The sequence below is a fragment of the Anas acuta genome, chromosome 20 (assembly GCF_963932015.1).
Source record: "Anas acuta chromosome 20, bAnaAcu1.1, whole genome shotgun sequence".
Taxonomy (NCBI): Eukaryota; Metazoa; Chordata; class Aves; order Anseriformes; family Anatidae; genus Anas; species Anas acuta.
This window is the reverse complement of record NC_088998.1, coordinates 10,731,883-10,754,656: the sequence shown is the minus strand read 5'-3', so window position 1 is coordinate 10,754,656 and position 22,774 is coordinate 10,731,883. Positions and strand designations below refer to the sequence as shown.

Sequence of the window (22,774 nt, the reverse complement as noted above, 5' to 3'; positions counted from 1 at the left end):
TTCAACCCCTCCCCTGACCAGACACGTTGCAGCATGAGGCAGCTCAGCCTCTTAAACCCCATGTGCAACATCAATTTACTGCAGCCAAAATCTGTCCCAGCTCTACAGGACCAGATTTATGTGCTGTCAGCATCATGCTCTTAGGCATAAAGCATTGCAAGTCCTGAGCCCTGATCAAAGCAATTGACTCCTCACAATGCTATTTTAACAATCAAAGGCATAAAACATTGCAAAATACTGGGACCAGTTGTCCACCATCCAACTAGGTATGTGTTTTGCAAGGAGCAAAAGACGCCTGACCTAAAGAGGCTCCTCTGACATAAAACGCTGCTTATTCCAATGAGTTCTATGTCCCCAAAGGACTCACTCAGAATAAAGGCTGCTCGGTTGACATGTTTATACGTTAATTACTACCACAGTAGTAATTCTCTCCAAGAACAAGAATTTACCATAAACTTCCTCCTCCAGTTCTTTGAATTGAACACTTTGTTTTAGAAAAAATAATGGAAATATTTTTAAACTTACACTGTAAGACTGGCAATTTGACATAAAAGGGTAAAAAAGCCCCTACAGAACAGTGGCACCTGACTCTCACTGAATCAAACCAAACATTTGTCTGACTCAGCATCGCTATCGGGGGAATCTCTCCTAGCAAAACTTTTGCTAAAGAAAAAAAATTGACACATTTTTTTTTTGAGTTCCTTGAGTTCCCAATGCAGAGGAAGCTGTAGATACCCCAGCCTGTCAAATAGTAGAACTTCATTCTCCTGTCTTCACTCATGTTGACTGCTACCACTTTGCTCCACAGGAGAAGCCCTTCTACCAGCATCCACGAAAAGGCTGCCATGAAGAAGAGATGAAGGAAGGCAGTGACCATGAAACACACCACCTGCAGAGAAGAGAAATCGCATGCTGTTACAGGAAGGGCAGTGCTCTGGAATCTTCTCAGAGCGTGGTCAGGAAGCAGACAGGAACCTGCAAACTGTGCTGCAGGGTGGGCCAGAATGTATTTAGACATCTGCAAGCACCAGGAAGAGTCCTTAAAATTGTAACACATGAACTGGCCAGCTTATTTCTGTGCGACCATCTGAAGCCAGAGGAGAGGGAACTGACAGCATTTTTTTCTGCAGTTCTTGGATTTTCCCTGCAGGTCTCTCATCTCGAAACTGCTTGATCCAGCCCCAGGATATAGAAGTGAACACAGAATGGGACAGAAATGTATGTTGTTCTATAGCTGCTTACATTTACAAGTTACTTAAAGTTACAGGTAATTAACAAAATGTTATTAGAAGGAATTAAACTTCTGTTCTGTTTGCTCTTACGATAACACTTAGCAGAAGTGGTCCTGTGGGGTAAATGGGATGGTTTTAGTGAGCGTACCTGGTTGGTCTTGGCCAGTTCACTGAACATGAGCAGAGCTTCTGCTGCAGCTAAGGCAAAGATCAGGTTCTTGTGCACAGTTGTTCGCTCACTCTTGGGGACACTGAGGAAGAAGACACAAAGCCCTCAGCTGCAGTCACCTTAAGGGGTGTACAAGTTCTGAGTAGTGCTTACTGGGCAGCTTCTTCCCACCCACCTACATAACCGTACCTTGTTTCTGTCCTTGTTTGGAAGCAAAATGTCAAACAAAAATACAGAGAAGGCATCAAGTGTCTCAAACTTCCTTACCCGACTGCCAAGAATAAAATAAAGGTAACAATCAGGGCACAGAAGGAAACTCCACATCCAATAAAAGTCAAGGTCTGCAGTGTGATCTCCTCCTTGGTGGTCCTCTGCTCCAAACACGAAGCAACAAAAGGCACAAAACCCCCACAAATTAGCCACATGCTGTGTGCAGTTCTTGCACCCACCCCACAGAGCAGCAGAGAAAGGCTGCTCACTTACCGGCATCTCATACACTTGCAGCAGCACCGCGAAGTTTGTGGTGTGGTTGCAGAAACAGACAGTGGAGTCCGGGAGAGAAGTCACCACAGAGCAGCCAGCTGTCGACCACATCCCGCCAGCATCTGGGCTAGCATGCAGCAAGAGACAAAGAAACAGGTGGAAATTGCCATCCACAAGATGCAAAGACACAGTGCTAAGGGGAGTTCATTGTCGCAGAAGAAATAGAATTGAAATGAGGAAGAAGAGGATGTCAGAGACAGGTCTTCATGTGGACTTTGTTTTGGTCTGTGTCTCAGCACATCTACCTTATCCATCAGGCATGCACAAGAAAACAGATCTAGCATCAATGTGTGTATTAAAAAGTACATTTCAGCTATCACTGTTTAAACAAAGCTCATTAACTGCACAGTTCCACCGGAGTCTTGATTTCCAAGGCAGGACAGCCTGCCTGCAGCCAGCCAGCTGCTTGGTGCTGCCCAGGCAGCTAGCAAAGCTCCAGATTTGAATTTCCCATGCAGGAACCAAGGCTGGACTAGTTCAGCTTGTTCTCTCTGGGCAGCACTGAGTGTGTGGTACCAAGGGAAGATCAAATTCAGACCAGGGCTGGTGGAACTGTTTGTGCAGCAAGCAGCTGCCTCCGAAAACACATTCTGCTCACCTTCCTCAAATGCAGCCGTGCTTATTACAAGACTGTGACTCCAAAGAGGTCTTTTGCAGTTGAATGACTTAATTACAAATCCATAATATATCACAGTCTCGGTGCTCTCACTGTGGTGACATTCAGCAAAAACATGTCTCAATGCCAAGCAGTATTTATGAGGCATGGGAGCCCTGAGTGTTTGTTGTGCTATATATCTTGGCCCAGCCCTTCTTTGTTGCAGGCGACAATCACAATTAACAGGCTTTCCATTTTAGTTGTACATACTTCATTAAAGGTCACTTGCTTTTGAGTGACTTTTCCAAAGGAAATCTTCCCAGGAGAGAGCTCTGTTCCATCAGATGGAGGATGTCAGCATGCAAAACATGCAAAGAATTACAGGTACCTACTTTTGCCATTATATTTATATTATGTTTGGTTTACAGTGGAAATAAAAGCTCATAAATCTGGGGACCCGAAGAGAAACAAGGCACCTGAGGCTGAAGTTCCAGAAGGCACAGATGGGCCCCAGCAGCTTATCGGGCAGATCCTGCAGGAGAGATGGACAAGAGGAGGTTATGCAGCCCCACACATACATCACACAGACATCGCTCCCTGGGCTGTAGCAGAGCATGGACTGTCAGCCCCAGACAGTGCCTCCCCGGGGAAACAGGAGTCAGGGTGAGAGCCAGGCACGGGACACACGTTAGCCCAAGAGCTTGGGAGGCCTTGGGCAAAGTCTTGGCAGGGCTTGGGGGGTTTGGGCTTTGCCGCCGGCCTGGGAGGGGGCTCCCCGGGGTTCCCCAGCCCCCTTGCCCGGGTACCTTGATGCGGTGCTGCAGGCGGTAGCGCACAGAGGTGCTTATCTCCTGGTCATCGCTGAGCAGAGTGGACGAAATGACGGCGGTGCCCACCGCGGTGCGCAGGGACCTGCGAGGCAAAGCGTGCTGCTCGGGGACCCTCATCCTGCTCGGGGGCAGGACCGCACCGGGAACACACGGGGCAGGCGGGGAGCTCCAGGGACACTGCTCCGGGGGCACGGGGCAGGGGAGACCCCCGAGCACCGGGCGAGCAGCGCTGTGCGGGCGGCCACCCCCACCTAGCGGGCACGGGGCGCAGCGGGGCTCTGCTGCTCGGCTCCTGCTGCTCGGCTCCTGCAGCCGTCGGTTCTGCCCAGCCGAGGCCCCGCTGCAGCCCCCCGCAGCCCCCTGCTCGCCCCCGGCAGCGGGAGGTGGTGCGGAGCCCCCGGGACACGGCAGAGCCCAGCACAGCACCGCCCGGGGTGCCCAGGTCTCTGCTTGCACAGAGCACCGACCGCTGAGCCCCCCGCTGCTGTTCTGCCGCCCCGGGGAGCAGGGGGCAAAGGGAAATGGGGTGGGATGGAGCAGGGTGGAGGTGACCCCAGAGCGGAGGCACTGAGAGGCTCAGCATGGACCCCGAAATGAACCCCCCAGCCCTAGGCACGGGGGTTCTGCTTCACTCACTTCTGTCCTCTGTCAGAGGCAGCCACGTCCTGGGAGGCTGTGATGCTGCTGTGGTCGGTCAGGCAGTGCTGGAGGGAGCCGTAGCCAAACCACATGTTCTTCACCATGACCCTGTGGAGACCTGGGCAGAGAGAGCCCTGTGGGACGGGTGCAAGCACTTCTCTGGGCTCCAGCGGGCACGGTGAGGACCCTTCCTCCCAGTAAAGGTGCTGAGGAAGTGCCACAGGGACAACCAGGGACAGGCTTCGCAGCCTACCTTTGGCTTTCAGCCTTTGCATCTCTTCCTCGGGGACTTCGATGAAGTCAGGCCTGTCTTTTTCGGGGCTGTGGATCAGGTATGCATCACTACTCAGCTCCGGCCTGCTCAGTTCCAGCTTCCTCACCTCCATCCCTGTGGCAGGGGTAAGATCAGGTACTGAAGCAGGGTTCATTCTTGCTCCAGGGCGATTGCACTGCACAGTGCCACCAGGACATTACAACCCCAGCCACGACAGAAGCAGCAGATAGATCCCTTTCATCTGCATCTGGGCTCAGTTTGTCTCTTGTACCCAAAGGTTCCTTACAGTCTTTTAACCCACTTGTTTTCTCACAGTGGCCCAAGTTCTGCTCTTACAGATAAAAACCTGCAGAAATGGACTGAGAGGGGAACACAGCAGGTACTTCCCCTCCATCCCGATACAGAAGAAAAGGATGCCTGGTAGGCAGCCAGTGATGCCATGTGCTGAACGGAAAGGAGCTGGGATCTGTCCAACATGAGCCATCACTGACTCAGGCACACCCAGGAGAGAAATCCTGAACTAAAAGGGGGGTTGGAGAGGTGCCTCCCGCACTGTGACACTTCTGCACGAAGGGAAGGGGGAGGAGGCCGTAATGGTTAGCAAGGGATGAGCTGGAAACCAGGCGGGATGACTAAGCTGGGTCCCTGCGAAACACCTGCCTCTGCCCCGCCGTTCACCAGGGCCACTCACCAACATTTCTGTGCTGAATTGTGATCTTCGTCCTCCCTGCGGTCAGCAGCGGGGCTAGGAGTGACACCATTCTGTCGCAGAGCTCAACAACAGCCATAGGCCCTCTGATAACCTGGAAACGTGCAGAGAATAAGAGGAGTCAGCACCTGTACTGCCAACTCACACTGCTCACAGCCCACAGGAGTTTTCTTATATGCTTAACGTTCAGCAGAAAAAGATGTTGGGACTCAGTGCTTTTGCTTTGCTTTTCTCTGTCTTATTCAAAGAAAAATGTTCCCAGTTCCTTCAGCAGCAATGGAGAGACTGTCAAAAAGGGAAACTTGACGGTCTTTATGAACAGTCATTAAAATAACAAGCAAATAAATAAATAAACAAGCTTCTGGGAAAAAAAAAATATATATATAAAAAAAATAGGCCCGACTCCTGATTTTTGTAAAGCTGTAGAACAACCTGGAACAGGTTTCCCTGCTGGAGGTGCAGCAGGTGACTGGCCCAATCACTCCAGGTGCTGTGTGTGCTGGGCAGCACAGGTGCCAGTGCTGTACACAACACAGCCATGAGAACCTCCTGGAAACAAAACAAATCCCTTCTTCTGCAGATACACCTCCTGCACCAGCTAATCTGAGCCAAGGCTGTTTTTATGCCATCATCAGGAAGCTGTGAGTAATTGTGGCCACAGAGACCACAATTACTTAGCTTAGCGACTCTAAGCGACGAGGTAAACTCAGAACTATTCAGCATCCTTTCATCTCTGGAGGTCCCTGGCTCAGTTCCTGGAGTGCTGGCCAGGCCAGACTCTGTCACACTTTTCCCAGAGACAGGTGGGGAGTTTGGGTTGTACAAAAGACATAAAAGACCCATGTGAGAAGGGAAGAAGGCAGTGGGGAAAATCCTGACGGGGGTGGGATAATGAAAATTCCTCACATAAAGCCTGATGGTGTTTTGAACAGCGTGGGGTCTGATGACAGACAACTTCTTGGCAGCCCACCTACATAAAATGCAACAAACTGGAAACGAAGGGCATTGCCCTGCCAGACAGTGGGATGTGGGAACAAGGAATCTACTAAGCAACAGGGATCTGCAGACTGTGTGCAGTCCTGCAAACCCAGGCTCACAAAGTGAAGAAGCTCAAAGAAAAGTAGAGATGACCATGGGAGCCAGCCCTTCCCTGAGCTGATGAAACGGCTCCGTGCCCATGCTCACTGCAAATACTCGAGCTTCAGAATACGGCCAGAAAGGCTACATGGACCATGCAAGGAGAGGTCTTCACCCTGTGGCTGTGCTGTAGGCCAAGGGGCTGCACACACAGCAAGATGAGCCAACGTGGCACGGGGCTGGCCAGGCTGCTGGTGCCGTGTTACCTGGCTGACTGATGACCACGTTTCAATATTGTGCTCTTCCAGGATGAACTCGGTCACTTCCACATAGTATTGGCTCAGTTCCAACATCTTTAGCTCCTCTCCCTCCTGGACTTCCACATTGGAAACTTGCTTTAGTAACAGAAGCACCGCGAGCAGGTCCGAGGGCTTCACCGGTGCCTCTCCCTCCCTCAGAACAGCCGCCAGGACATCAAGAGTGCCAAGAGCAACGGAGAGGTTCATGTCTCGGACATCACTGCTGAAGATGTTCTCGGGGATCTGCCACAGAAAATATATTTTAAGTCAGTGTATAGCCATGATCTCTGCCTGTTCATCAGCTATGTGGTGTGCTGGGGACCTGAGCGAGGCCCTGCTTGGTGCTCTGCAGACACCTGCCCGGGCAGCCTGCCTTCAGGGGAAGACCTGCCCGGACATCCTGAACTTCTTGTCCAGCCTCAGTCGCGGTGACAACCCAAGGCCACACTCTCCAACAGCATCCCAGAAGAGGCCACAGGCATAATTTCTGGCAAAGTGACATCAAACGCCAGCAGAAGCCAGCAAGCCCACCCCGACAGCTCCCGCTGCTGCCAGCGCCCCGGGGCAACCAGCTGCTTCCCTGGGCCTGCACTCACCACAGTCCTGTCTGCAAGCGCGTTCACACGGCTGACAAGCGAGTGGCTGGATTCCAGCTGAGCTTTTTTCAGTTGCCAATATGCATCTGGGAATAAAACAAAAGCATATCTATGGCTGTGGTGTCTAGCAGCATGGTTAACATATGCCCTGTTCAAAGCCTTCAGAATGCTCCTCAGATGCTGAGTGAGTTTATAGGACAGTCGGGACAAGGAGACCTCACAGCTGTGTTTTATTTCTAGTACAAGATCGCATCTGGAGAGACAATCCAACACTTCTTCTCTGCCTCCTCCCTATGTCGCCCTGCCAGTGAGTTTAGAGGTGCCTGGACTGGGAGGCGCCCTGCAGCATCGCATCCAGGAGCCATGCGGTGTCTACAAGCACAGCTTCACCAGGGAGTAACAAAATAACCCACCAGAGCACAGACAAATGAAGCAGTGGCTGCTACAGCACATTTTGCATGCCATCTCTTCAGAGCAGACACCAGGCCTCCCCGTCACTGACTGTGATCCCAGCTAGGACCCCAGGAGTGAATGCTGTGGAACCAACGAGTAAATAAATAACAGATGCTGTACCCTTTCTGTAGCGACAGATAAAAGGCAAAGACTGCAAACAAGGCGTGTAGCGGAATCCACTGCTGCCAACTTCAAAAACTCAGCATTCCTCAACAGGCCCTGTGGAAACACACAAAGAGAAGGCCCGCCATTCCCCAGGGACACGCCGTGCCCAAGCAGGTCTCATTTCCTGCAAGCAGCCCACGAACTCTGCTGAGGACAAAAGCTGCGGACTGCTCCGTAAGCAGCCCCACTGCTCGGTCAGAGCAGAGCTTGTGCTGGGCTCTGACTGCCTCCAACATCCAGGAAAACACCGGAGGAGGTGGCAATGCCAGGTCCTGAGCTCGTGTTTTATCAGCATCGCCAAGCCGACCTGGCTGAGAGGCAGCATCTGCCTCCCAGCTGGGCACGGAAGCTTTGGGTGTGCAAAACCCAGGGAGCAGCATCACTGACAAGTAAGGCATTTCTCCTGGTAGAAGAGACAGTCTCACTAGCCCCACAGCTCCCTCGCTGAGGATGGGACTTGTTGCTTGGGCCATCCCTGTGTGCAGACCTCCCACCACAGAAGGGAGCTGCAGCAGCAATAGGAATGGGACTTACCTGGGCAAAGAAACTGTGCGGTTACCTGCTGGACGGTGCTCTCAACCTCCAGAGCATTTGAGCTCCACCCAAACACAAGCTCTTGTTCTACCATCCAGCATGACCGAACTTTCTCAATCTGCTCTGCGCTCAGGACTTTCTGCCAGATGTGCAAGTCTGTGATGTTCCCACTGAAGGACTCTTTAGCCCTGAAGGTGCCCCCCAGGGAATCCTGATCCTGACCGATTATGAAAGTGCCCTGGCCGTAGATGGCCTGGGGGGCAGCCAGCCCTGCAGCACACAGACCGCTGGCAGACGCCCGCCTTTTGCCATCGGCGTAGATGGCCCAGGTCCCATTTTCCTGCTGCCAGGTCACACAGAAGTGATGCCACTGTCCATCAGCACGGAACACAGGCAGGTATGGGGAATGGTGCCCGTGGACAATGAGAGCAAACCGGACAAAACCTTCCTCGTCGACAAAGCCACGGAGCTGGAATTCATTAATAAAAGCTGGCACGGCATAGGAGAAGATGGTGGCGATCTCCTGGGTCCTGGTGTCCCACTGGAGGTGGGCACAGGCTGTGACAGCAGGCAGTTCTGGGAAGTCAGAAAGCACCTTCACGTATTTTGTGTCTGTTTTGTCTTTGAACACCAGGACTGGTACAACATGGTCCCCTAGAAGGAGAAATTTCAGCCAGCATAAAGAAGAAGCATGGCCAAAGCTTGCTCATCTTCCACTGCAATAAAACTATCCTTTTCACTGGACTGCTACCCGAGCTAAGGACTCACGGCCCCTGCACATGAGAACATCCTGCGTGTATGCAGCAAGGCTTCAGCTTCCCCTGTGCCTGGAGGGAATCAGGAAGGCAGGAAAGCCAAGGTTGCATTATTACAGCAAGTATAATTTCCAGAAATGTAGGTTTCTAGTAAACAGGACTGCAAACAATGAATCCGGAAGGAACTGCATGTCCCCAAGCATCCCATGCTATAGCAACCAGGAGCACAGTCAAACAGGACCTTTGAGGCATCTGCCATGCAGAGCCTTGCTACTGGGGAACCCCATTCTCCTGGTCCTGTCTCTGCAGGACCATCACTGCTCTGCAGACCTGAAGACCACAAATGGCAAGGCTGAGCAAAGTCAGAGCTGTTTTACAGGGAGATGGCACAGGATGGAGCAGATGAGCCCCCTTGCAACTCCCTTTGGTTGCAGTGCATTGTGAAATCCTGACAGTGGCTGGGCTGCTGGTGTACCGGGTCACTGGTGGCCCTGCTGCCAGCCCCCGCTTGTGACGGGAGGCATCACCACAGTGACAATAAAAAACAACTGGCAACCTTTCCAGACAGATTACTTTTCCAGGATGAAGAAGATCCAGCAGTGAGCATGTCTCCAAGTAGTCCACACCCACTTATACTCACGTCTCCGTTTGGGCTTGTGCAGGACACCATCCCTGTCGTTCAGCCAGAGGGAACCTTTGATGTGGTGGGACTGCAGCAGCTGGCTGAAGGAAGCTTGCTCGCTGTCAGGGGGTTCAAAAAGCAACTGGGCAAAGCGCTGGTCACAGTATCTGTCTGCATGCCACCAGTCCAAAGCAGTGGCCACATATTCGTACATGTGTCTTGAGGTCTCTATCGTGACAGGAGCAAAGCCTGAAGAAAGACACACACAGCATAGAACATGTACCTCGGGCAACACCCAGCCTGCAGGACACAGAGCAATTTCCAGAAAGCAGCACTTCACTTCAGCTCTTGGGCTGCATTTACAAACCCTCTGCACCCCGGAGTAGAGGAAAGCAAGTGCTCGTTTCTGTGTTCAGCCCCTGGGATGTTCAGTGGGCACAGCGTGACAGAAATGTCCAGACTATCTTGGAACGAAAATGCGGAACATCCGTGGGTCTGCTCACAAACTGAATCGCTGGCCTGGGGCTGCAGCTCAGCCAGACACCCAAAACCATGCCAAACTCCAAAGAAAAAGCTCACTGTGGTATGCCCAGGGATTGCCCTTGGGGTAGTTTGTTCAAAGCAGGTATGGACAAGCAAATTTTTTTTTTTTTTTAATTTCCATTCCCCACTCTTACCAGCTTCTACATTTGCAGGTACAACTTGCAAGCACAAAATGATCTCTGGTTTGTAGCTACAGCAGAAAGAGAAGCAGCTGGGCAGTACTCTCCTGATTTTAGACAGTAAGTTCATCGTTAACCAAGCAAGAAGTTATTGTACAGATAAAACTTCAGCCACAAAAAATGAGATTAGAGAAAGTTTCTTCACTTTTGCTCCTGCAGTGGGACACCCTTCTATGCATTGTTTCTCTGTGCTAAATATGCTTGTAAAAACAATATAGATTAAAACCAATATAGACTAAAAATACAGAAGAGCCGATAAGAACGCTAACCTTTAGAAGTCTGATTCTCAGCAGGGGCTGCAAAGACTAAGAAACTCCTGGACAGACTACCAACCTGTTGGAGAAGACATTTTTAACACTCATACAAAGTATTAATATTATCTGAAATATTCAAATTATTAAAATTGCTGTAAAACTCACCAGAAAGCTGAAGAACCAAGAATCAGATCTTGAGTCTCTCCTAAACATGCTGACCAACTGGTAAGCTTTCACCCCTTGCTAGAATAAACAAAGTATTACTAGAGATGCACTGCAGAGACAGAAACATTCTGCAGAAAGCCAGCCCTCAGAGCAAAGCTGCTTTCCTCATTAAGGCTGAAACCAAAAATGAGAAAAGGGCTCTCTGAATCACCTATCCTGGCTATTATCCTCAGTTCTTAAAGAACTGGAGGTCTCGTGTAACATTTGTTTCCAGGATACAGAATAACTAATCATAAAACATATATGGATGAGTGATATTAATAGGCAAGTTAGCCTCTTTATCTGCATTAGCTAAATAAAAGAGCCGTCATAAATTTCAGCGTTAAACAGTGCCAACTCGTGGGTAGCTTTTCTCATTTCTCTTAAAGTCCAAGGGAACACAGCACCAGCAGAGGTCCTGCGGACCAGTAAGCCCAGCATGCCCGGTCAGAGCCTGAGCACACTGCCCAGCAGCACGCAGCCAGCTGCAGAGCTGCGCCAGGCCGGGGCAATGGCACCCAGCGGGCAGAGAGCTGGGGGTACAGCCATGTACGAGCTGGTGGGGACGTCGATAAGGATATGTAAAGAGACATGGAAACTGGCAATGTGCTCTCCAGTGCAAACAAGTCCTCAAGCCGTCTCTCAGCAGTGACACTGCTGGCTGCGGGAAGTCCCTGTGCTCTCAGTGGGACTCCTGAACTGTGCGGACAGTAAAAGTGCATCCCAAAGCACTGGGTGCTAAGGGGCTAAGGAGATGGGTTCTGAAGCCCTGACTCAAAATACGTTCTCAGATGGGTCTTCCAAAGCTCAGCAGCGAATTACGAAGAACGAACACAGCTCCAGGTCCTTGGGGGAGTGCTCGGCTCCCACCCTCCCGGCCGCTGCCTGCGGGGAGCCGGCAGAAGGCACCGGGGGCAGCCGGGCGGGCGCTTCTCGGCGGAGCTGAGCCCCAGGGGCAGGGAATGGGGCCGGGGCCGGGCATTGGGGCAGGGGGAGCAGCCAGCAGCCTGGGAATGCAGGCGGGCGTGCTGCGGGAGCCGGCCAGCTCCGGCAGAGCTGTGCCGGGGGACGAGCCGCCAGCCGGGCGGGCTGCGGGGCAAAGCTCCTGCGGGGACACCGCGCCACGCATCCCGCATCCCAGATCTCACATCCCGCATCCCACATCCCGCATCCCAAATCTCACATCCCAAATCTCACATCCCAAATCTCACATCCCGCATCCCAGATCTCACATCCCGCATCCCACATCCCGCATCCCAAATCTCACATCCCGCATCCCGCATCCCAAATCTCACATCCCAAATCTCACACCCCGCATCCCACATCCCGCATCCCAAATCTCACATCCCGCATCCCAAATCTCACATCCCACATCCCACATCCCGCATCCCTCTCCCCGCACCCCGCGCTCCGCACCCCGCTCCGCCGCCGGTCTCCTCCGCTCCGCTCCGCGGCTCCCCCGCCCCGGCACCCGCTGGGCCGGGCACCCCCAGGGCCGGGGGCGGCCGGCGGGGCTGGAGGCCGGGGCCCCCTCCAGGGGCCGGCAGCGCTCCCCGCCCCGGGGCTGAGCCCGGCGCCCCTTCGCTTCGTCGCTTGGGCTCTGCAGCGACCGCGCTCGGCTCCCGCTCCTCCCTCCCGGCGAATGCTTGAATCACGCCACGGATTCACGGGCAACTGGCTTTTGTTCTGCGGGGTCTTCGTCCGGGAATGAAGGCAATTATCGCATCCCGGCGCCTCTGCTCGCTGCAATAAATCTCCCTCCGAAGAATGGACCTTGGAGGCAGCTGCTCGGGGCTGCTTGGTGACCGCCGCCAGCTGGGGGGCGGCCCTGGCGCACTCGCAGAGCTCGGGGTTCGCCAAGCGCTGGGGCAGCTCCCGGCCGGGCCCTGCAGCTCCCTGCACTTCTGCCAAAACCGGGTCCTACCTCGCTGCGTGATGGGGGAGCAAAGGGTACGGGCAGAGCCCAAGCGTAGACCAAGGATCTTCAGATGAAAAAAGTGCAAAGTATCTCTCGAACTTACAGCTGGGTTAGGTTTAGAGTTAGAGTTACCCAGCAGATGGTAAACTATTTTCTTTCTGCCTGTACATCAGACAGAGTTAACCCACTTTTTGTAATGGCAATAAATGCAGTTTCCTGGTAGCATTAGAAACATTTTGGTCTAGAAAAATGTGGTTTAGAAAAATGTATTTCAGAAATGTGGTTTAGAAAAATGTATTTCAGAAATGTGGTTTCCTGGTAGCAAACCACAGCCTCCAGCATCACCCCTCTTTTCTACAGATTTACACAGAAAACAGCCTTCGTGCACATTTTCCAGTGCTCAGTGAATGCTGCCTGAGTTTCTAACCTCAACTGCACACGTTCTTTGGATTTAAATTTTAAATAACTTCCCTAATCACACACTGGACTTTCAAATAAGTCTTCTGTGCTTTGGCTGGAATCAAGGATGGCTCTAGAAGGCTCCGGTGAGAATGCTCTTCAGGCACTGCAAAGCAAAGACAGAAGCCTGTACATGGAAGCTAGTATCTGGCACCTCATTGTCCTTCCACCTAAAATCATACCTGCCCTGCAAGGCCCCAGAGTGCTGGGCAAGTCCAAAAACAGGGGGCTGAGGCCTGGCCTGCTGGAAGCTTCCCTGGGATGTCTCAGCTCCTCAGCAGGTTTCCTGCAGCCACACACGCACATTGGCACTGCAATCTGTTTGCTTCTTGCCATGAAGGCAGCCTTTGCCACCCGGTCTGGTAATTCAGCTTTGTATCTGCACTAATTCACACAAAGCAAATACTCAAGACAGTCATCTGTCCCCTTAAGGCAACTGCAGCTCCTAAAGTCAGCCTTCATTCCATACATCTCAAAATAAATTAGAAATAACAGAGTTTTTAGAGTTGAGAAATGTCCAGGCAGTGCAAGAAGACCTTAGCAAGTAGAGGTATGACCTTAGGACAGTAAGATGGTGAAATCCCAATGTACTTTTAATGCCTGTAAATCTCTCTAATAAGCAGTTGAGAAAAGGGCAAATTGTGTTGTGCAGTTTGGGTGATGCTGTCAGTCTGGGTTAGCTTATTTTTAAATAGGTTGCAATTCTGTTTATATGTAGTCAATTAAAAAAATCAGCTCAGGTGCATTTTAGGAAGCATTAGCCTTATCAGCTCATAAACCCTGATCTGCCACCCTCAAGGCACATCTTTCACACAGCCCTTGGAAGAGCTTTCCAGCACATGGGCTATCAACATGTTAATCTTTATAAATCAAATATTTGCCAAGTGGAGTAGAAAGCCACATGTCTAAATAAGATGTATTGAAAAATGGAACAAAGTGATGTGTGTGTCAGAGATCACTAGGTCATGTTGCAAGCCTGTCCCCTTGCAGAGTTATCCTTCAAACATCTCCCTAGCCCAGCTGTACATGTTAATTCTACTCCAGTATTTGTTTTTCCCCACTTTTTAATACACAAAACTGACCCTCTCTCTGACCCGGCTCCTCCTCCTCACTGAGTTTAATGCAACCCAAACTTTGTTTGAATTAGATTCACTACAGACAGGGCTTGCCAAATGTTGACTTAGGAGGCATTGGGAAAGAAGATGCAGACTTACCTCCCGCCCACCCAGTACCAGGGCTGAGAAAGTAAGTCTCATGTATTTCAATTATTTTACGGTTTCACACAATTGAAAATTTGAAGACCTGCTGTTTGTGCTGATGCCTCACACTGATAGCAACGCTGCTTCTGCAGTTCAAAGCTATCCTTATTTATCTGCATATGGAGGCTTCCCTTTGCTTCTGCAAGGGATACTTGTCATGAGGTTTGGAAGGACCTGAAAACACAGACTCTTTCTTCATCCTAACAAACCATCTTGAATTGTTTTGCTATTTATTATTCAAAAAGAAAAGCGAAGCGGTTGCTTCTGCTCTCCTGGCTGGCGCTGAGTACTTGAAAGGGGGCAGAGGGGCTTTTTGTGAGCACAGGTAAGAACCTGAGCCTTCTGCTTCCTCGAGCTCAGACACTCTCTTGGTGAGCACAGACTGAGCCCAGATGTCTCTCACATGTAGAAATTAAAACTTCAAGCTGCTTCTACGTGCCCAAAATGCTTCTGCTTTCCAGTTTCACTAACAAAGCCTTCCACCAAATGCCATCCACCCTGGTGTAAAGGCATTGCAAATTGGCAGTTTGTAACTTCCACAAATTAAAGTCTGTGGCAGATTTAAGGCTCTGGATGGTCAGTCCGCCGTTGCACTAGGAAGAAGGCTAAAGGATTTCTGAGTGTATTTTCAGCCTGGACATTTAACACATCCCTGGAACAGATACTTCTGTGCCAAAACTCCTCTCCTTGTCCTTCCCACACCCTGAGTCTCCAGCGTGTAAGCAGCGGCAGGGGAGCTGACTGCTCCCGAACTCCAGCCAGTTGAGAGGCCCACCAGGCCTGGCTTCGGCTCCTCCAGGACCTCCAGGTCAGCTCTCCCAAAAGAAGGCCATTAGTATTCAGCAGGCAATTAACAAATATTTGGACATTTGCGTTGATCCACTCACAGCAAAACTGCCCACTGCTCCAGCTGATGGGGACATCAGCCCGGGACATCCCGTCACTCAGAGCAAGCTGCTAACACATGCTGTCTCACATGGATCAGGCTGTCAGACAGAAGCAGCAGTGTCTGGAAAAATCTACACGATCCTTTCACTTCCTCTGGATAAAACACGGGATCACCACCTACCATCCACACACACACTGCCCCGAGGAGCAGCCTGTAGCTACACAGCAACCACGGGCTGGCCGAGCTAGCAGCAGCCGTCAAATGCACAATTCGCTCTTTGGACTTTGGATTGCAGATGCAATTTCACATTCACAGCTCGGCAGGAGAGAGGCATGCGGACACGTGTTCTGGCTAATTCTTCAGGTTTCCAAACAAGCTTCCGTATTCTGCACACTAAAGGTTTACATTGATTTGCTTTTATGGCCAGACACCTGCATGTTTGGCGATCCCATTATTTGTCTAGCTCTGTCTATTTCCTCTCCCCCTCTCCTCTCAGGTCTGTCACATCAGGGTTGACCAAACTTCCTGATGCTACAACTTCACATCAAGAGCCTGGCATGTCAGGGACACGCGCTGCAGGATGCTGAGGGCACAGGGCAGGAAGGGCACCACCTGCCCGAGGGGACGCCTGTCTGCACTGCCTCGCATCCTCACACAGCAAACACGCAGTGCTCCTGCAGGACTCACCCCACCGTGCCCCGTTACCAGGCCTGACTCCAGCACACAGCCCACACCTGAGCCACTTGCGAACAGCAAGCCGTGCCGGAGCTCCAGGGTGAGGATCTGTGCCTCCTCTGCCAGCCTCATGCCCCTCATGCTGCTGAAAATGCAGTTTGGGATCTGTCCGTGAAGACCCACAGCAGTAATTAGTTTGTGGCATACGGCAATCGTGAATCATATACCTGAGAAGATGGAGGTGATAGCACTGGTTTTCCTAATTTACCTCTTTGGCTTTCCTGATGCCTGACAGTTGGAAGAATTCCTCCACCTGCAGAAGTCTGAGACCTGCTGACCAGTTCAGCCTATTCTAACAGAGAGCTCTGTGAAGGCTGAGCTGGGCAGCGGCTTCCCTTCCAGTTTCAGTACTGGTCACAAGAAGTAGCTGAGAGCAGCTATTTCTGATGCTGCTTTGCTTTCGGGGCCTTTGTAGGGCTAGTAATTTGGGAGAGCTTTAAACATTCAGAGTGCCAAGTATGGAGGATTGCCTGGGGCTTATAACTTGCATTAGCTGGGTAAAAAGTCTGCTCCACTGGCCTTCTGCAGGCACTGACGCTTCGCCCTCGTCCTGGTTAAGCAATAAAAACTCCCACTGCAGCTGCGGCATGCCGAGCCCCGTGTGGTGTTTATTTCCTATGATACACCACTGACAGCTACAAGATCTCTCAGATGAGAAGAAAGTCTCTCCTCCACAACCCCAGGCTTATATTTCTAAGGCAAATGATACAATTCCAGTGCTACTTGGCTTTCTAGACTTGTTTGTAGAGTTAGATTTAACTAGGGTTTTATTTTGTTGTTTTTGTGTTTTCAAATGCCCAAAAGTCTCAGTGAGATTTGTTTCAACAATCTCTTGTGGAGATGCCAGCCTTAATCGCACTCTTCCAGGCCCTTCTTATTGTCTGGGATGAAAGCACAACACAGAGCCTCCCCTGCTAATTGCCAGCTTTCTGTTTTCCAGTGACAGGTGCATTGTCTGGAGGAGCAGACTCGATTGTGTCCCTGCGCAGGAGGGCATCAGCTGCTGATATTAGAGAGCCTTTCAGCAGAGCTTGGGCAAGGCTTGTTATTCAGTGCCATCATTTATAACGAATCTGTGTAGCCTAGAAACTTTTAATAGAAAAAATAGGACCTGCCATTATAATTCATCTTTGCTTGTTGTTTTTTTTTCTCAAGCTGCTAACTACTCCTAAATCTCCCGTCCTCCTACGGCCAAGACAGGGCATTTGGTTCTGATCCTCTGTGAAACACTATATCTTTCTAATATCCTTTTCCCATAGTTTTCTCATGAAAGGATTTTGTTGGTTTAGCCAGACACCCACTATGGTTCTACTTTAACCTGTAATCAGAGTTAGCAAAAACTTTTTTAACTGTCGGTCCTGCGAGGTCCATTCTGAAGCAGTGGGGCTGGTTGATGTGCATCAGCTCAGGCTCACAAATGTCCCAGAGCTCTGGCTGGTGTCTCTGCCATCCTCTGAGATCCCAAGTGAAAGAAGAGCTCGCTCCAGGGATGGGGACTCTGCACCTGCTTTCTGGGGTGAAGAGAGGAGCTCTGGTGCTCACACAGAGTGAGGGAAGGCAGCAGCAGGAGAGCTGCTGCGAGATGAGAGCAGTAAGCATGAGAACAACATTAGGCACAGACCACATCTGTCTTTCCCATTTTTCACATTAAAGGGTAAAGTTTTCCACATGCAACTGTTGTGCAGCACCAGAACTCCAGCGACTGCCACTGCACCATGCAACCAGGCACACGCCAGACCATGAAGCAGATGGCCTGGGTTTTTGCTGCTGGAACCTGGCAGTAGAGAAACCCTTTTTTTCCTGGATCTTTTCACCTCAGTCACAAGACAGAAAGGAGGGTCTACAAACAACTGGTGTAAGCAGCACACCCCACAGAGCAGAGGCAGGGGCAGCTCCGAGGGCCGCAGGGTGCCTGGGGCCACCGCACCTCCTGGGAGCCCCCCTGGGCTGGCCGGGGTCCAGCACCCCTCGCAGTAAATGCTCTTGCCCAGCCCTACCCACACACACGGGCCTCTGTAAGATACCTCGTGGCTACTAATACAACAAAGAGTGAGCAATGAGAAAAGCAAATGTGACTTTTATGGCTTAAAAAGGATGCGAGGCTTCGTTTCCACTAGGTGCAGTGTGAAAGTTTTTTCCCAGTGCCAGGGAATTAATGCTGTGAGGCTGAAATGATCGGTTCAGAAGTGGATTGGGTGCCTTCAGTACCTAAGTTACTCTCAGTTTTTCCTCTAGGATAGTCAGTGGTTCCTGTTATGACGCCACAGGAGGCAAAAATACCGTGGGTTCAGCGGGATGAAATACAGACCCATCTCCAAAGTGCTGAGGCTTTATTACCACTTGTCCATTTGACTGAGAAATCAGACGCTTCCTTCCCTTCATTAAGCTAGATTCCTGTCACAATACCTGTAATAAAGGCAAAACATGGATATTTAGGGCAACAAATTACAAACCACAGAATTATAAAATATGCTTGGGCATTACAACAGAAACTCATGTGGCCTTGAAACTCCTACAAGAGAAAGCCACCTCTTCTAAAGCTGCCTTGACTTCTCCCACATGGTGTGAAATGAAGTGGCAGCACTTTGCAACGAAATCACAGAGATGAAAATTCACAGGCTGTGTTATTGCTCTCTTAAGGACAGATCAGTTCTCAGGCTTGAGTGCAATCGGGGTGATTGGGTGATCATTCGGGTTTCTCACCCAGAGGCAACTCCACTGTAAGCACCTGTGTCCTGCAGGAACTTGCCCAGCAGTCCCCACTTCACACCCTTCTCATGACACACAGCAGCATCTCAGAGAGCTGCTCAGATCTCTCCATACCTGAAACTCTCTTCTTCCTTTTCCAACTTGTCTAGTTTTGCCAGCCTGTTCTGACAGAACCTAAATAAAGCTGAAAACTCAGTCCAACACTTCTAACAGAAGGACTTTTCCAATTGTCAACAGAACACCAGAAATTCAGGCACTTTTCCTAAACAGTATTGACAAGTGATAGACAGTAGCAGAATGATTTGAGTATCATAATGCTAGAAAATAGCATAAGATCAGCACTGGACTTTCTTGAGTTTCTAGCATCCTACAGCATCTAGCTAAAAGCAAGCAAAAGGCTCCCCATGCGCTTCATTTGTCCCCCCTAAGGAGGGACACAGTCTGTTTCTTGTTTCTGTCTTTCTGCCAGGTCCTTTCCCCCCATTCAGAAAATTGTTCTTTCAAAAACTCCTGGAAACTTTCTTCACAATTCAGTGCATCATCACTTGCACTGAAGCACTGAAGCAGAGAAGCACCACGTCTCTGCTCCCAGCTTCAATCTCTTCTTTCAGTTTTTATGTAATGAATAAACTTCTCAAATTAGATCTCTATGTCCTGTGATGAGTCTGAACACCTTGAATAGATCTCCTGCTTTCAGAACCAACAGTTACACAGTGAAGATCCCTGAGAGATCACCTTCTGTCCCAACCTGGGGAAGCACTTCCTTGATTAGCTTTCTTGTACCCACAGGTTGGTTAAGTTTTAGTCCATCTCGTTCAGATCTGTCAGAATTGTATTTAAATTCTTCTGACAGATTCTTGGCCTGCAGCTTGTTAACAGATCGCCGTTGAGGCAAGATGTTTGAAATTAGAGTGGTTTTGAACAGGAGAGCCACATGGTGCATTTATTCTCCTGTTTGGTGATTATCTCTGCCTGGCTCCGCTCCTAACCCAAGTTCACCTTGGGACATTACGGTCGCTCCTGGCTAGTTTGGGAACTCGTGAATGTGTTGGAATACACACCAGGCAGCCATGACTAGGGTTCAAGCACAACCACAGTATGTGTTTTCAGCTCCTGGACAACCTGCATTGCCTCTGGCCACCTCTACCAAAACCCAGTCACACGCAGGGCTGGGTGGTGCAGGAACCCAGCACGTTCCCCCACGAGTTCTGCAGGCAGACACGAAGCATGAGGGAAGTCATCATGCAACAGAGAGAGATACCAGCGTGGCTACTCATAGCACAAGAAAGCATTTCTTAGGCTTCTTGAACTGCCTGTCATTTCCCATGCATGTGCCAGTGGTGCTGTGTCACCTTTCAGTTTGAACAGTCACAGGCACCAGTCCCATAGCCCCAAGTCACTGGGCACTGCGCTCCCACCACCAACACAGCCAGCTCTGTGTTGGCTTTCACCTACCAACACCGCAGGCTTTGCTGGCGTGCTACAGAGCACTCGAGATTTTCTCAGTGTGCCCAGCTGTTGTGCTGACTGTGGCTATCGGGGTTGTCTGACTGTCCTGTGAAAACCCTAAACAAACAGGTTTAGGTGCCAAGTTATTCCATCAGAATAACAAATACAAATTATACAAAATACAAAAAAAGAATACAAAACCGGGGAACAAGGCAGTGTGTAAACGCAGACACCAAAATACCTGAGAGTTTGTAAATTATATAGAGATACAAACGGTAAAGATATGGGCTTCAGCCTGAATGCCCACCTGTTGAGAAAAAACACTAGCATTCCTTGAATCCCAAGTAAGTTTCCAAAAAAAGGTATTTGGGTGCTATTTAACTTCCCTGACAGAAGTCTTGTAGGGCCATAAACTTGGACTGCGGGTTAAGGCTTGGAACAGACTTCAGGGCAGCTTTATAACAAAAACAAAACCCAACAAAACAATAACAAAAGAAAAGCTTGCAGCCTTCAGACTTCAGTGCTCTGTGGTCCTGATAACATCCCACTGGGGACTCTGGAGGACTGCAGAAAACTTGAACAACTCACCTGTGTGTATAGCAGAGGGCATCAACCCAGATGCAAAGATTGCAAGCAAACAGGTGTGAAAAAGCCTGTGTAAGATGATCAGAAAATAACTTGTTCTTAAGACCATCAGTTGTGCCTACATACATGGGACTGGAAATGGGTATCCTGTAAGGCTGAGACAAGAAACAAACATTTATCTGAAATGCAGCCAGCTGTTAACCAGCAATAGATGGAGCTAGCGGTGCGCTAAGACAGCTTTGAACTAAGGAAGAGCCCTACCTGCACATCTGCAAGAGAGCCAGTTGCATACCTGGGAGGATAGGAAAAGGCACTATATCACTAGAAGGTAAAACAATAATCGTAGGACATCTGCTTGGTTGTCAAGGACCAAGAGGGAAATAAAGCTGTTGTCCCCTCTAGCTAAAACCTGCTGTTTCTTTTTCCCCAGACTCCCAACCACCAACTGCTCTACAGTTTGTATGCCAATCCAATTTTGACGTCTGTAATTCACCCTAGAGACTGTTTATTTTAACTTTATCAAGTGAAGAGAAAAACAACTGTGTTAGAATAAAAAAGAAAGGAAAAAAAAAAAAAAAAGAGCATCTGGCAGCAGGATATTCTTCCTCTCAGACAGCTTCCCAGCCTAACTGGTGTGCAAGAAAATAGGATTTTTAGTTATGCAAGGGTTGAAAGAAGGGGGAGAAGAGAGTGCAGGTTCTTTGTGTGCTTATCTTATAGATGGTCTTTTGTGGTCTGTTGGAACAAATGCTGTCAGTATAGTGCACTCCACCTCAAACCAGGCAGCCAAGCTTCATCTGGGACCTACAATACACAGAGGCAATGAATCCACACGCAGGGACACTGTCTGATTTAGCCAATGCCAAAAATGTGAACTCTGGAACTCCACCAGCTTAGCAATGTACCCCTGGGAGCCCACAGCTGGTGTGGATGAGAGCAGCAAGGCTTTCTGACAGTGACAGAAACCAAAGGGCACTTAGAAAGAACAGAGATCCCCATTCCTCTTTCCAGTTTCAAGTATCAGGCACTTTTCCCCTCTCTTCAGCGGGCACAGAGACTTTGGGCAGTGTCAGCACATTTCTGAGTTATCTGTCTGCAAGGTGTCCTCAGCAAGGGCTTGCAAGTCATAGGATCTGGAGTTAACCTACCTCCAACAGAAAAATTGATTCTTGCCCATTTCACAAGCCTTTTCTATTAACTGGCAGGGACAAATGCCATGTCTGGCTCTCCAGCTCCTCCAGTCTGAACACTGCTTTAGTTATTTTGCTACAAGACTGGCATAAACAAGAAAAATGCTGGATTTTGTTTTTCACCCCCCTGGCTGTTTTCTTTCCCCTCCCATTGGCATCTATTTTTGAACAGGGAAAAGCAGACGTTGCACAATAGCTTTGCCCACCCGTCTTATTTTTGTTTGCATACCTTTATCTGAATAACACAATGATGGGGAGCATTTTAAATAATTTGGAAGGACACTGTAGACTTGTAGATTTGTTCTGGATGCATGAGACACTAGTTTCATTTTTAGGCCATCTGCTAACTGGTGCTTGTTCAGAGGGAGTCTGCAAGATATTTGATTCACTTCTGATGCAAGAGACATTGTTCCTTCTGGAATGAAAGCCAGACCTGCTCCTGCCAGCAATGCCACATACTCTCAAGATGTGTTCTGAGAATCAAGCACCTCAAAAAGGAAGATATGTAGTAAAATGCTTAGATAAAGTCTCCTTTAGGCAAGAAGCCAACGCACTGATTACGTTCTTGTGGTGTTCTAAAAGATAGAGGTTCTTGTATAATTGCCATTTAATGGTCGGGACAAACAACATTTGACTTTTTTAAAACAACATTTTTAATTTCAGACACTTTTTTCCCAATTTTCTAGAAAGCAAATTAGACATGTAATTAGATATGTGGTACACTTCTGAAAAATCTCGTTACGTTTGCATTTAAGATGCATCCTTTCTTGAAAAGCTGCCACGAGTTCTTTTGTCTGTGAACACACTGGGCCGTTCCTTTCCATGTCTGCAACCTGGGGAAAAGAAAGCTAAAGCAAAGGTCTGATGTAGGTTATCTGGAAAAGAGTGAAATAATTTTATTGATCTTGG

The 22,774-nt window shown here is 49.6% G+C and overlaps 1 protein-coding gene across 1 annotated transcript in view; it reads right to left on the bottom strand.

Annotated features, from left to right (window-relative positions):
* ADGRD2 (adhesion G protein-coupled receptor D2) overlaps positions 1–12,770 on the bottom strand; it is a 28,082-nt gene extending 15,312 nt beyond the window's left edge. Inside the window, 17 exon segments of the mRNA XM_068657032.1 lie at positions 736–889; positions 1,381–1,483; positions 1,669–1,772; positions 1,885–2,011; positions 3,016–3,071; positions 3,346–3,451; positions 4,006–4,126; positions 4,262–4,396; positions 4,974–5,085; positions 6,335–6,610; positions 6,964–7,049; positions 7,537–7,635; positions 8,116–8,769; positions 9,511–9,741; positions 10,484–10,547; positions 10,634–10,711; positions 12,089–12,770. Of these exon segments, the coding sequence (XP_068513133.1) occupies positions 736–889; positions 1,381–1,483; positions 1,669–1,772; positions 1,885–2,011; positions 3,016–3,071; positions 3,346–3,451; positions 4,006–4,126; positions 4,262–4,396; positions 4,974–5,085; positions 6,335–6,610; positions 6,964–7,049; positions 7,537–7,635; positions 8,116–8,769; positions 9,511–9,741; positions 10,484–10,547; positions 10,634–10,681 (2,476 nt within the window). The 5' untranslated portion in view covers positions 10,682–10,711; positions 12,089–12,770.
* Between the last annotated feature and the right edge of the window lie 10,004 nt (positions 12,771–22,774).